Source organism: Ammospiza nelsoni, chromosome 8 (genome assembly GCF_027579445.1).
Source record: "Ammospiza nelsoni isolate bAmmNel1 chromosome 8, bAmmNel1.pri, whole genome shotgun sequence".
Lineage (NCBI taxonomy): Eukaryota > Metazoa > Chordata > Aves > Passeriformes > Passerellidae > Ammospiza > Ammospiza nelsoni.
The window spans coordinates 19,160,135-19,174,981 of NC_080640.1; the positions used below are offsets into that span (position 1 = coordinate 19,160,135).

Below are 14,847 nucleotides of genomic sequence, written 5' to 3' on the forward strand. Positions count from 1 at the left end.
CAGAGCCTTTCACCTCTGGGTCACTAGCAGAAATCTGGCCCTGCTTGGCAGTGACCGAAAATCATTACCAGCTGACAGCTACTTGGTGCAATGAGCTGGTGAGTCTCATGCCAGTTCCTAATGGACACATCTCAGTAAACACAGTCACAACTGGCACTAACTGGTGTTCTCAGCCAAGAGACCTCGAACTGAATGGGAAAGGAAATTGAACCTTCCTCTTCATCCCCTGCCTGGGTTTTGGAATATTATGGACAGGCATTTTATACCTGCAGCGTTTCACAGGCTGTTTTTACTCTAAATGGGTTTTTGAAACTTTGCAATTTTCATGCAGCATGATTCAGCACAGCCTGATCTGCCATCTCAGTATAATTAGACTCATCTTATGGTTCCCCTCAGTAGAAACTGAGGTGTCTGGTACCATCTCCCAGTACAAATGGAAAAACTGATGTCACATCTCAGTATGATTGGAACCATCTGATGTCACCTCAGTGCTAACAGGACGTTTTATAATATGTCATCTAAGGCTGCAGGGGAAATCTTCTAATCCATTCACTATGCTACACTACAATAGAACATAACACAGTATAATGTGTAGGTTAACTTAGACACCCTCAGGCAGATTTTGGATAGACGGATAGATGGATGGAGAGAAACATTTATACAAAGTATACATATATTATATCACTCTATTGATTTTAAAAAAGTTCCACGACTGCCTAGCTATAATGAGATTTTTGAACTTTGTGTTGCGATCAATGAGGGGAATATTATTGGCGTGGAGAATTGATATACCCGCTCTCTGTGGCTTGTTCTGCTCCTGGACTGCCCCTGCCCCCAAGGTGTACGATTCCATCAGACACTTAACCTCTTTTACAGTGTCATCAGGCTAAAAGGAATCTAATAGTGACACGGGACTTGTGCTCAGCACTCTGGCACTATTGCTTTCCTGTCACAAATAATTTATAGCTTTCTATTTCCATCCCTTTGCCTGCACCCCATCCCCTTTTTCTGTTTCTCTGGGCTGGGGGAAATCAATAAACTCACACAACCAGAGTGGCACTTCAGGGGGTTTTAGGGGGAATGTGAGAGAAGAGGGGAAAAAAGAAAAAAAAAGAGAAAAGAAGAAAAAAAGTTATATTATTTGCCATAGCACACTTTTCAGATCAGCTCTTCACCTAGTGCAAATTGTATGACCTCAGAATTGGGCCCTGAGGTCTTCAGACACTTTTTGTATAGGTTCTCAGCAACTGTAGATTAGGGCATCTGGTACCACTGATCTTATGAAGTGAGGATCTGGATCTCCATCCTCAGCTAGAACCTTGACATTCTCTGTCTCCAGCTATGTCCCAGGCACTCCAGCTACAGGTCAGGCTTCATCAAGCTAGTAGCAGAGCCTTCTAACATGCTGAGGTGAGATGTTCTCCTTTCCTAAGAAGGCTTCATTCTCAGAAATAGTGTTTTTTAAAAATTGCCCCCACAATGTCTCTGCCTATCTCTATCCATGCCATATCACTCACATTTGCTCTTTGAAGTTTTGTCAACTTACTCTTCAGAACAATTTTTTAAGGAAAGCTCTCAAGTGGGCAGGATGAATCTTCTATTTGCTTTCACTTTCTGGAGAGATTTTTGGGTAGAAAATAAAGCTAATAAAATGCAGGGCTAAGAGTTCCAGAAGCTGAGGCTGAAGAGAATCTGCACCTACACCCCAGCTGGAGTGGCTGAAGAGAGGAAAGGCTTGTTCTAATCTCAGAAAGGAAGTTGGTTTCCATGGCCTCCACAGGTCATGGCTTATTTACTGAGTTCCTTGGTGGAACAGCTGTTCCCAACTCACAGATACCCAATATCTGCCAGTAGTCAGGGACCTTGCAGTCAGGTACTAGGTACTAGTGATTTTCTTTCACCACTGACCTCAGCTGGATTTAAACCAGTGACCTAGAGGTGAAAGATTTCATGTAACAAGAAACAGAGCACTGACAATTACAGTTCAGTTTATTGCCATTCTAAGCTACACTATAAGCTTTTTTGAGTTTCCCATGCTGTGTTCATTCACCATCTGACAAACACCAATTTTTGCTCTGTTTTATGGACCTTTTTTTCCTGGTGGTCTATATCCCATCACCAGTCCCTACAGATGCCTTCTGCTTTCACCTCATTTATGAAGGGCAAGGGCTATGGGCAAACCTTACACAGTACAAAGCATTTAGTTGGTTAGAAGGGTATTTTTCAGGTAGACAACAAAATTAAAGCTACTCCATTTATAAATTCAGCAATGTCTCTATTAGCTGTGAAGACTGCACTGTTGTTATGCTCACAGACCAGACCATAAATGACAATGCAGCTGTTAACACAGAGCAGATCCTGGCATGCTCACTGAACACCATCCTTATGCAGTGAACACCCAAGTTTGGGATAAAGATGACAGAGCAGAAATAGGATGATTCTCTGAGAGCTGGACTATTAAAGCAGTAGAATCAGGACCACAAGGCAAATGAAGCCACTCTGCTGCACTGAGAGCTCAGATCGAGCCTTCAGCTTCTGATATCTGGGACTGTGGGTCTGCAAAGGCACAGAGAAGATGCATTTGAGTTCTGAATGTGTTTCACTCTTTTCCAGGATCATCAGAACCAAAGTTCAGCAACCTTTTCACCCAACACCAGATGGGAGTGGGACAGGTGTGACTGCACCAGGACATACTATTGGTAAGTAGACCGGCATGAGGGGTGGTGACAGGTCAAGTGGAAATAGGGATGAAGCTTAGTTGAGGGAACAAAGTCTGACAAGCAGATGCTAAGCAGAGCAAAAGGGAGGAGGGGTGGGGGGAAAGAAGCCTCCATGAAAATCAGAGTTTTCTATTCTTTGTCTCCCCTGTTGCAATGCAGAGAAGTGAATCACAGAGAAACTACCCCAAAGTAGGGGTTTGCCCAAGTGATTCTGCCTTAATGTCCATTTCATGTTCATGCTCTCTCCTTCATCTCCTTATACAGAACTATTTACTGCTGTCCTGTCTAAGCATCAGTCTTCACCTTTTCCCTTGTCCTTCCTCTGACTCTCTTTTTCCTCCCTACCAATTTTTGTTCTCTCCTCTCCTCTCCCTTTGATGGAAATGGTCAATTTTTTAATGGTAGTAACACACAAACATGGGTAAGATATTCCAGCTGCCTCACAACTAAGTTCTTCATTGTTCTAGCTCTGCAGTCAGGTATCCCATGGGTGTATTTCACTGAGAATGCTGCGGGAGATGTTTTGCTAGTTTGTTGAGATGAACAGAAGATGGAGGCTGTTATACAGTGACCAAATGCCTCCTAGTCTGTTTAGAGGTACTGTGTTAGATGTGTGATGAGATACTTTCTAATCTGTGAACTGTGGGGTGGATATGTCTGCCCTTGTTAGCAGAGCTTTATCTAGTGACAAACTAGAGCAGGAAAAACATGCAGTATTCTGGGTTACTGTGAATTACAGTAGTTTATTTGTGGCCTAAGACTTTCTTAGATTCTGTTGGTTATGGAGAATCTGCTGCTACACAAGGATTTACCAGAAAATGCTCATCTGCATGGGACAGAGCTGGTAGATATCCTGTACACAAACTGTATTCAGGATTACAATGGGCAAATATGGAAGAACATTTCTGGATGCTCTTTTAATATGGACTTGCTCACTGGACTGGCGATCACTGATCACAACAGATAGAGCTGGCAGATTCCTTCTTGGAACAGCAGTGCAATGTCTAGGGAATGCAATGGCTGAGCTGGGGTAGTGATTGTGAGTGCTTCTAGTGGAGTCTCATTGCTCTGGGATATTCTAGGAAGTGGGTCTACATTGGAGAGTGTTGAAAGGTTCTGCTCCATCCTGAAAGGCTTCTGTTGGATGTATTGATTGCTTCAGATCAGTGCTTTATGAGCTGAATGATGAATAGTGGCCTGTAAGAGAACTGGGATATTCTTTCCATTACTGGGACACACTGGGACACAATAGGTATGCCTGCTGGATGCATAGGTCTACCTGTTCTATTTTCTAAAGGCCTGATTATCACAAAGGGATCATTTTTAATTTGGATTACTTGTCACTTTTGATATATTGGAAATTCATGAGCAATCTTGGACAGCCAGGTGGCCAGAGCATTCTGCCTATTGATATTGGTGAGTACAAAGGGAAGGCACTAGGTTTTCATTAATCTGGGTGGTAGTATGTATCACCCAGTCATTCCAGTAGGGAACTGAATTTAATAGGCTAGTACTGAAGTGCTTCTAACCTATGCTAAGAAGGTAATTTTTTCACTAAGTGTTTCAGGTTGGCATGTAAGAGTCTAGTCTGTCTAAGACAGAGCATGTGCACTCCTGGTGAAAAAATACTGAGAAGAAATGATCTGGTAAAATATGGATGGACTATAAGGTCACTAGAGAATGTGGCCTATGCAGCATTTCACTGGATTACCTTGAAAGCCTGCTCTGAACTGGGATGTAACAACATTTAGCTTCTTGATGGAGTAAACTTACTTGTTATCAATGGCCCTGTATTGGAAGGCTGTGAAGCTACAGTATAGCAGTGGACAAGCAAAGCTGGGATGCAGCTTTGCTGGGATACAGTAGAGTAAATCCTTCAGCATGAAGGACCAGGAATCTGCTTAGTGCCCAGGCTTTCCTATTAGACTGGTGGCATGCATAGCTTTCAGCTGGGGATCCCTGAGTGCTGTGCTGCTCTCCTGATGGCCCTTTCTCCCTTTTCCTTTCGTCCAGTGCCCAGCACAGCATCCCCTCCTGTCTCCAGTGCCTCCAATGATCCAGTGGGCTCTTACTCCATTAACGGGATCTTGGGGATTCCTCGGTCGAATGGCGAGAAGAGGAAACGTGATGAAGGTAGGGGGAGGGGAGAAGCTCATCCTCCCTTTTATATTCTTTGTCCCCATGTACAGGCTCCAATTTCAGGCCAAGGTTTGCAGCTGCTCCAGGGGCTAGATCAGTTTTAGCAACAGAGACCAGTTCCCCGCCACTGCCCTGCTGGCTTGGAATGCTCTTCTTCCGAGGCCTTTCATGACAGGCTGCGTCTCCAGACATCTGCTCAGCAGGCAGAGAGCCGTCTCCATTGCTGGAGCTGATCCCAAGTTCATTCACTGCTGGAAACGGCTGGAACTGAGCTCCCCAGGAGCCAGCAGGTGCCCGGACTTTGAACTGTGGGTAAACATGGTTTCCCTGACTCACTTGATTTCAAACTAAATGCCATCTTGGAGAAGCACCAGCAATGTGGGAGCTGTCTTTCATTCCCCTTGCAAACAAGTTCCTGCCCTGTGATGTGCCACGAGCTACATTAGCTGGTGATCACAAGGGCCCAGTTTTCAATGAGTAGCATCTACCACAGCAAAGCTGTCATGCTTGCAACAGTCTGAAAGCAGAACAGGAGGTCTTCTGAGTATTGTGATCCTAAGGTTGTTTCTAAGCCTTTCAATAAGGCTATAATGAAACAGTATTAAGCTCTCTCCTTTTGCCTCCTACTTGCTGTGAAGTATCCAGGGCAAAGATCCTGAAATGAATCAAAAGCTGGAGCCTCAGGTCTAAATAGACTGAGTCAGGAGGGGTGGGTAAGGTCTTGGTGCTCTTATGGTGGCTTTCAAACACTTTTCCTTAAGTCTGTCTTTTTAAATTTGATTTGTTCTAAACCTGAGGGCCAGGAGGTGAACTTTTCAAAGAATATTGGCTGAGCAGTTTTGTTGGGTTCAGCTCTGACTTCAGTATGTTGTGTTGCTTGTTGCATGGAAAGACCTCTTAGGACAGGTGGCTCAGGGTGCTGTGTGTGCTGTAATCCCAATGCTGTGCAGCGCAAGAGAACATGAGAGTTCTCTGTGATATGTGGTGAGAAGAAAAAGCTCTCCTGAGACAGATGCTGCATTTTGAGGTTTTGCTAGTAATTTTCTCAGTATTGGTTCTGGTGAGGTTCACATCTGTAAGTTTTTGATCCAAACAAACACAGTAATCCTAAGAACAACAGGCAGTCATCATGTTTCCTTCCTCCCTTATACAAAGTAAAACTAGAAGCAAGGACCCAATCCAGCTTCTGTTAAAGCAAATGGGAAGATTTTTGCTGATGTCATTGGAAATTGGATCGGGGCCCCAGAGGAAGATCCATTTCCCAGCTAGATGGCAGTAGGGCCCAGCTAAGAAAAAAGTGTAGCAATGGAAGGACTGAGTCAATGCCTCAAAGTCAAAAAATGTCAGGAATAAAAGACAAATATTGCAAACCTTTCTAGCATTTTCCATCATTACATACACAGGAAATAGTGACATTTCAAACTGAATGACACGTTTCTCTAACAGTTGTGCAGATCTCCTGGCAGTTATTTGAGGGTTTTGAGAATCCCTGTTCTCATACAGTCCAATGTGGTGATCACCATCTCTCAACATGGTGTCTCCACATCTCATTAGAAATTAGGCTCTTCAATCTGGCTTTAGCTACTATTCAGGCTATACCTGGAAAGATCATCCCACTTTAGATGCAGCCACACAGTCACTTCCAGCCTCAGAACCTGAGCTTTCTTTGGAACAATACAATTAAACACAGAAACAACACAGCAGCCATCTAAGACTGTGACACTTCACAATTATATATTGATGGTAAGAACTAGTCTTTGTGTCTGTCCTTAATTCATTCCAGATTTGATTTAGGCAACTGACACTATGCAGCTCCTTGCTGTTGGCCAAGTGCCCAAATATCCTACTAGGAATCAAAAAGGTTCCAACCAGACAATTCTGCAGATGTTGTTTGTCTTTAGCTCTCAGAGTTTTAGGTGGCAGTTACATGATATGGTTGCAACTGCCTTAGATAACAGCCTTAATCCTGCCATCCCAGATATCTGCTGCAGGGACACATGCTCCTGACCCAGAGAAAGTTCACATGGGACCTCCAGCTAGCTGCTCAACATCTCTAACCATGAGTTGAGTTATCTGGGCTCCCACTGGCCTTCAGAAATTATGAAAAATATTGTCCCTTTGCGGGGCTGAGTCGTAAGGTTAGAAGGGTGCAAGGGGAAGTTTTGCAAAGCCAGTGATCTTCACTCATTCCTGGGCAGTCTCCTCTGTAGCTCTGAACATTCTGATTGTTTCTAGTTGAGATGGGGAGTAGGAAAAGTTTGTCAAGAGATACAACGTATTTCTTTCATGTTCATGCTGGATGCATACACCTTCTCAGTATTTCCCAGGGCTTCTGAACACTTTTTTGCAGTTTCTTTCTTAACTTCAGGTTTTATTCTTACATTGAAAAGCCCTTGTGAGCTTTGCACATCTACTTTCCAAGCATTTAGGGAGTGGTTCTTCCCTAAAGGAGGCAGAAGAAGCAGCACTGCTCTCTCTTTCTTTCTGCTCTGTTGGACCAGCTCTGCTGCAAGGATTCCTCTGTGAGGAATGCAGTTCAGCAGAAAGGGGAAGTACCAAACCGTTCCTGAATCACCAGTTCTGAAAACCTTGTTAGCAACCTCTGTGATGGCTGGGGGGAACAGGGTAGGAGAAAGACAGAGAAGCTTCTTTGTGAGCACACCCCCTCCCCCAGGTCCTCCTTGCTGCAGCTGGTGTCTACATTAGACAGTAGCACAGATGATTAAGAAGAGAAATAATTATGTGTCAAGATGATGTAGCAGAACTCCCGATTGGACAGAAAGAGCCAGACGGATGCATGAGGTGGGCTCCGAGATGGACGCTGACAGCCAGGTGTGTCCCCCACAGGGAGTTAGAGGAAAGAGTGGGAATCCCAACCTACCAAATTCGCTGGTTGAAAGTGCAAGGGTGGCCTGGGTGATGTATGACATTGAGAGAGAGCTAGCTGGGAAGCACCTCTGAGTGTCTACTAGTCACAACAAGGAACTTTTGGCCATGAGTCTTTCCTCAAAACTCAGTATGTCTTCCTCAGGTGAATGCCAAGAATGGATGGTCAGGATTTGCCTTGTTAAGACCAAAATACACTTTTTTTCAGTTTATAACCAGTGATTGCAAAATTTCTGACTTTTGTGATAGAGCTGGTCTCCTGCGATTTTGAAATTAATTTGACTAAAATGTTTGACTAAACATTTGTGTAGCACTGTGGGCATTGCCAGTGGAGCTGTAACTTCCCTCTGACCTTACACCCTCCTTCACTTATACCCACCATCTTCCAAAGGCAGAGGTCACCCTGCAGCATGTGATGACTTTCTCAAGACCAGTGAGGGTCTTACACTATCAAGTTGCATCAGAAAACATGAATTCCTGGCTCTTTATGGTTTGAGTATTGTAGTACTCTGTGTTGGCAGGCCAACCATGTTCAGCAGGGTCATTGCCAGACTAAGAAGCAGCGATACAATATCCAGAAGGACAAAGGGGAAGAATATGCAACTATTTCTGCTTTTTCATAATCCCTTAATTGACAGCTAAAAGAACGAGAACTGGGGTGACCCAGAGGCACTAACAAAAACTTAGTGTCACTCATACTGTAGTCTTGAGCATGGTACAAGGAGAAAAAAAGGAGAAATGCCGAGAAAGCGAAAGACAGATAAACAGAAAGATACACAGATAGATAGATAGATAGATAAGTAATTAGATAACAGGAAAAGAGTATATCACGCTGCTGCCAGCGTGGGTATATAGAGTATATAACACTGCATCTTCAGCTGGGTGAAACTTCAGCAATTTTTATGAAACCATTCTTATGAGACATGGCCCTTTCTTTCCATAATAGACTGCAAACAGACTTCCTGTCTAACCCTAAATTCTCATTTGGGATTCAACTTCCAGTGAGGTTGGTGCTGTAACATTCTCAGCATTATTAATCTTGGTCCTTGACAGTATCTGTAGTATTTGACAGCATTACTGGCAATAATATCTGCAGTGCTGACAATGGCAGAGATAATATCCCCCAGTATTATCGACATTAGCAGGGATCATATCTGCAGCCTGTTATTGGTGGGAGCAGACGTAATGTGTCCAGTATTATTAGTATCAGTAGTAATAAAACCCAAAGGCTTGTTAGTGTGATCAGTGCTAATATCAGCACTAGGTTTGTGGGAGAGGAGGGGACTGAGTGATTGCTACTGTAAATGGCAATAATACGGTGTTTGCAGTGAAGAAATCCCCAACAGAGATGGGGGAGCAAGCCTGAAAAGGCAGAAGAAGTCCCTTCTTCCCATCCTTCACTTGTCATTTTGATGATTACAGCGAGTTACATTGATGCCTAGTAATGCAGGGCTGTGTCAGTGCAGTGGGACAATGAAGAGTCACCAAGATTTCTACAGATCTGGTGGTGTTTTCCAAGAAGAGTTAACTGTATCAGTGCAGATGGTTCACCATACTCCTCAAATGGAATTGGGCCGTGCTGAACAGGGTGCTGCCACTACCTGTAGGAGTATCTGCACTGTTAATCCTGGAGCTATAGGATAGGTAGCATCACTGCCCCTCTCTTTGCTGCTGCTCATATAATTTTCTGACTGTTATTGCCATAAGATCCTCTACTGAAAATCAGTGCTTTTGTTACAGGTGGCTTTCTCTTTCCTCACTCCAAATGGGAGGACTCTGAGTGCAGAGCAGGGTCTTGACAGTGTTCAGCTTGGGACTTTTCCTACCTTGTTGTGATCTGATTTTCATATTGGAAAAGTAAAAATGCCTCCTTCTGATGAAGTACGAGGCAGGGACATCTGTGACAATTCCATTACTGAAAGTTGTTTTTTAAAATACTGCCCCAGGACATAAACTGTTTTAAAGACTTGGGTTCAAAATTTTCTTCAAGTGGAAAGTAGCATAGAGCAGAGGTGTGTAATGTGTCTAAGTTTTTGAGCAGGTATACAGCAGCTGAGTATGCCACTGCAAGTATGATCCCATTTGTGTTGTTCAGAGTGGCAGGGATAATACGGTGTGAGAGACACAGCTATGATATTTCAGACGACTGTGTCATTGTCAGTGGCACACAGTATGTGTTTGCAGGCAGTTTGGTTGTGGTTATCCTGCTGTAACTATCACTATAGGTTGTGGGTTTGTGATGCTAATGATGAGATTAACTGTATCACTACTTGGTCTGCTGCCCCATTACACTCAAGGCCATTACACTCTTCACAGGAGCAGCTGTGAATTGTTTTTTGTGGTATGTTTGCATCACGGCATGCAGTAAGGGTGTTTCAACATGGTAATTGTTGGTTCACTGGTGCAGTTTCTACTGTGCTGTCACTGCAATTCATAGAGTTGTTACTGCAGCTGATATAATGTGTTGGTTGAAAATAGACTGGCCATGACAGTGAAGTCAATGCAGCTACGTCACTGCAGCACCATATTCAGAATGGTGTGTTTTCATGAAATGTGATATTAGTGCTCCACAGCATGCTGGGGTCATTTCAGAACATACAGCGTGCTTATGCTGTCATCTGCATGGTGATGCTTTGCTTATGCTGGAGTTGTACCAGAGCAGAGGTCTAGCCCAGAGCTGTCCTATGGGGAAATGCATTCATTCATTTTTCTATGCTGCCTGCATATGTTTGCTAAGAATATGAGTGAGTCATTCCACTTGACTGTGTCATGGCCTGATGTATGTCCATCTCTGGGCATAGTAGGTATATTTCTGTTCTCCTCAAACCCTAATAATTGTTGAACACAACAGGGTCTGTTTGGACCCCTGCAGGTGATGGAACAGCACTACTGTCTGTGGCGAGCCTGAATTGTTTCACAGTGTGATTTTTTGTCACCACAGCTGACTTGTTTGTGTTATTCTATATGGCTGCTTTATTGCAGGTCAGCAATAGTCTTAATGATACCAGAGACACATGCAGTTATATTGCCTCAGGTGCTAACCCTATGTTCCAACTATCACACGGAGTTGTGGGGTGTATACACAGCAGTTTATGGATGTGCAGATGGGCTGAGCAGATTCTGGAGTCTTTCAAACTCTCACAATGTTTTTCTCCTACTTTCTCTGGGACTGCGGTTTTATGCAGCATGGGTGAGTTTCCAGTGACTGGCAGCTTGCAGAAATGGTGTATCTCTGCAAACAGGAGCAGTCACAGGGGACCAGGCTCACTGTGTTCATACACACAAGTCTAGGAAACACTCCCTGCCATTCTAGATGAAAATATAAATTGAAGAGGGAGTTTATTCCAAGTGATCACCCACTTCTCCCTCCTGAAGGTCTTCAGCTAGTGAGACCCCTGGAAGGACATAAGAAAAGCACCTGCTACTCGTCCTGCACCTCTATAAATAAGCTGCAGGAGGATGTCAGAAAAGGGAGAGTGTGTATAGGAAAACAGAGGAGGGGGAAACTGGATGAAGCACAAGACAGTGAATAAGCAGTACAGCACTGACAGAAATGTGGGCTGCTGCACCAGGAATCTGGAGGTCAGTCTGTGAGCAGGAGAAACAGGATACATGTGTTTGTGTGAGGTGTCTGCACATATGCTGAGAGTTTGGGGAGTACACATTGCTCAGAAAGAAGTCAGGTAAGGGAGAGTTAACAGCTTACATCACAGAAAGCAGTTTGGATAGAATGCCCTGCTTCCAGAGCTTATAGTGCTGCTTAGTTTGGCAGGGGCTGCTATTCTCTGAAGACAAGCTGGTCTGGCTGCAGTTGTATTTGTGCATCTCTGATTGTGTATTTGTATCTCTAGGAATGCACGCCTGTTTGGTGTTTGTATTTCTGTGTTAGGATCACTAGTCTCTACTTATCTGTGCTTGTGTACTGGGGTGAGTGGCAGGTTGGACCCGTATTTTTGTGCATGCCTATGGAGACCTAGAAAATGTGTATGTTAAGCTGTGTATAATATTGCCTAGTAGGAGGATGGGTACTGTGGTTCATATGGATCTCTGGGCATGTAGGCTCAGTATTAGTGCTATGTATTTTTATGAATGCGAGGTATTTGTATTCACATTTTGAGACTATATGTGAATGTTGTATATTTGTATGTATATTCTGAGTGTATGTGTTGTTACATACTTGGAGTATCAATGTATCTTTGTGGTTGCTGGATATGAATATGTAGCCTGCTAATGCTGCGCACTTCTGTATATAGTTTGTACAGATGTGTATTTGCATTGAGGTTATATATTTGTGTGTATGTTATATATATATTTATATATACACATATTGGTTGTTCTTGCCTGTATAAAGGCTGTTTATTTATGTAAATATTTTGTATTTGTTTACTTTATTTGATTCTGTACATGTTAATTTAAGGAAATTACTTTGAGTTACAGGCTTTCATTTAGTTAGTGTACATATACTTTTGTAAGTTATTTGTTTATTCAGAAATTACATTTAATTGACATGCACCTACATTAGTACCTCTGTGTGTCTCAGTTTGCATTCTTGTGTCTTTAATGTTAATTTGCTATGTTTTATGGGCACTACTTATGCATAGAGCTTTTCTTTACATTTATTTGTGTGAGTACCGTAAGTGTGTGGTTTTCTGACTAGTAATTAGTTTGTGGTTAGATATTTTTCCACTTTTTGACTCATTCTTGGGAGCTAACATGTCAACAGGAGTCAGGCAGCTACAACTCCTCCTAGTGTCTCTGCCTCCTCAATGATTCTACCTGTGCAAAGGCTGCTCACCAGTTTTGCTAGATGCCTGGTTCTCTGGATCTTCTTGTTCATTTTATATGAGTCTTACATTGGGTCTGCCTGCAATCATGGAGGTGGCTGTTATAAGTTGTCATGGAGGCAAAGAGTATGGGAGTCAGAGGGCATGGTGTCTGAACCCATGAGGGTCCCAGGTTAACACACAGTGGATGACAGAATCAACTGCAAAAGGAATCAGAAATAGCTGGCAATGTGCAGGCAAATGGTATTTTAGAGGGTTGTTGGTATAACAGTGGATGAGGATGCCATGACAAGTGAGAGACACTGGCTTGGGGTCAAGTGACATAGCAATGAGACATAAGGGCAATACTATCATGGAATAAAGGTGACATGGCACTGACACAAAACATGGGTCATGGTGACATGCCAATGACCCAGGCTGATCTGTCAGAACAGGGAGAGCTGGGATCTGTCCATCAGCTGAATAAGGCAAGGGAAAACAGGAGGAGGAGGGTGAAGAAGATCAGAGGCAAATCAACAGACCTGTACCTGGGCTGTAGGACCCAGATCACCAGTAGTTTGGGACATGCAGTGTCTCCACAGGATCAGGTGTGTCCTGGTGTGAAGGGCCAGGACAGCCTGTTAGCAGCGGCTGTTTGCTCACAGTGATGGAGAGCAGGGATAACACAGTGATGACATCAGGTGGTGGCCATATCCTGTGAAGGTAGCCATGCACCATGGGGACTGTGGGGAGGGGCATTATTCCCAGTTGGTGGAAAAACAAAGAACCTAACAGGCAGTAAAACAAAAACAAAGGAGACTTGGAAGCACCTGACAGCCCTAATTCATCACAGCCCAAGATTTTTTTCCCCCCTCATGTTCCCATTATATTTGTTTGTAAAAGTGGAAATCAATTTTGAAGGTAATTTTCTGGAAAGAATGGAAGGGAGGTGGGAGGGCCGGATAAGGCAGAGATGGCAAGAGGAAAAAAAAAATTTAGGCCAGGCACAGCCCAGGGGCAGCTCTTGGCAAGGTGAAAGAAAATTGCATATTCAATCTCCATCCATGAATCTCCCTTGCTGCTGCCCGCCTCCTGCTCGAAAACAATGAAGGCTTTCTCCCCTACGCTGCACAACGCCTGAGTATCAGCGCTCACTTTAACTTCAGGGTCATTAATTCACCTGATTATTGCAGGAGAGGAGAGGGTTGCAGAGGCATCCATTCTAAAGAGCCCTCCCTTAGCTCATCCTTTGATTAGTTCAGGGTGGGGGGAGTTTAGATAATGTGTTGTCTTGGACACAGTTTAAAATGGGAGGGGTTGAAGAGGGGGTGGAAGGAGGTAGAGAGGAAAAGATGTGGCCCAGCTTGCTGTGGAAGGGAGGGTTGGAAAGCAGTCATTCTTGCATCCCTCTGCTGTGGTGTTACTGCAAATTAAAAGTAGCATGTTCCACTTCGTAGCTATCTTTCAGGGAGGGGAGGGGCATGGGTATATGTCGGCATGGGGATGGGGGGGATCTTATCATTGCTTCCTCAGCAGCCCAGCGTAGTGTCACCCTGTGAGGTGACATTTGAATTTACAATTCCGCAGAGAAAAGCCATTAATTCACAAATTAACATTTCTCCCTCTCTCTCTCTCTAGCTCTTTCTCTCTCTCTCTCTCTCTATCTCACATGGATGTGCAAGCAATTGAAAAGACAAAGGAAATAGCCTTAAGGAAGAGACTTTACTGCTACTCTGTCTGTGCAGAGATTGCTACTACTGCTTCTAGATAGATAAACCAATTACCTGAGCTGCTCTGCTCATGGCAGCCTGCTATTACCTCCTTTTGTAGAGCTGATTCCATTGCCAGATTACACTGTGTGTATCTCATTAATGTAAACCAGCATGATACTGGGCACTGTTTCTGACCCTTCTTGCCATAGCCCCTTGCTCTGCAGTGGAAGAGGGAACTGGGAGAGGAGTTGAAGAGAGGTGACAGTAGGCACAACATGCTTCCTAGAGCAGGCGACACACAGAGCTCGTTAGAATAGTTGGGCTAAGCTTAGAGGAGATGGGGGCTTCCCTTCTGTGGAGCAGATCTCATGGCATTAACCCTGATCTCTTCCACATCTTGGTGAGCACCAAGGGTGCTGTGCAAGAGGCCTCATGTATGGGCACAAGGTATGGGCAGTCTCTTGCATTCACAGCTCTACATGGAGTTTTCAACAGGTGTAGAAATGTGTGTGGCAAGCAAACACAGAGGTGTGAGTACAAAAGCTGCGTATCCATAGCTATTGCACATGAGTGACTGACTCACAGAGGAACACAACAGAGCTCAGAACAAGAAGCAAGAGTAAGCAC

General features: G+C 43.9%; 1 protein-coding gene across 3 annotated transcripts in view; it reads left to right on the forward strand.

The window, feature by feature from the left end:
- The window catches only part of PAX2 (paired box 2), an 85,139-nt gene that overhangs the window by 31,457 nt on the left and 38,835 nt on the right, over positions 1-14,847 (forward strand). For all 3 annotated transcript variants that reach the window (XM_059477594.1, XM_059477593.1, XM_059477596.1), the window contains exons 4-5: positions 2,614-2,699; positions 4,734-4,853. In XM_059477594.1, the coding sequence (XP_059333577.1) occupies positions 2,614-2,699; positions 4,734-4,853 (206 nt within the window). The remainder of the gene's footprint in view (positions 1-2,613; positions 2,700-4,733; positions 4,854-14,847) is intronic.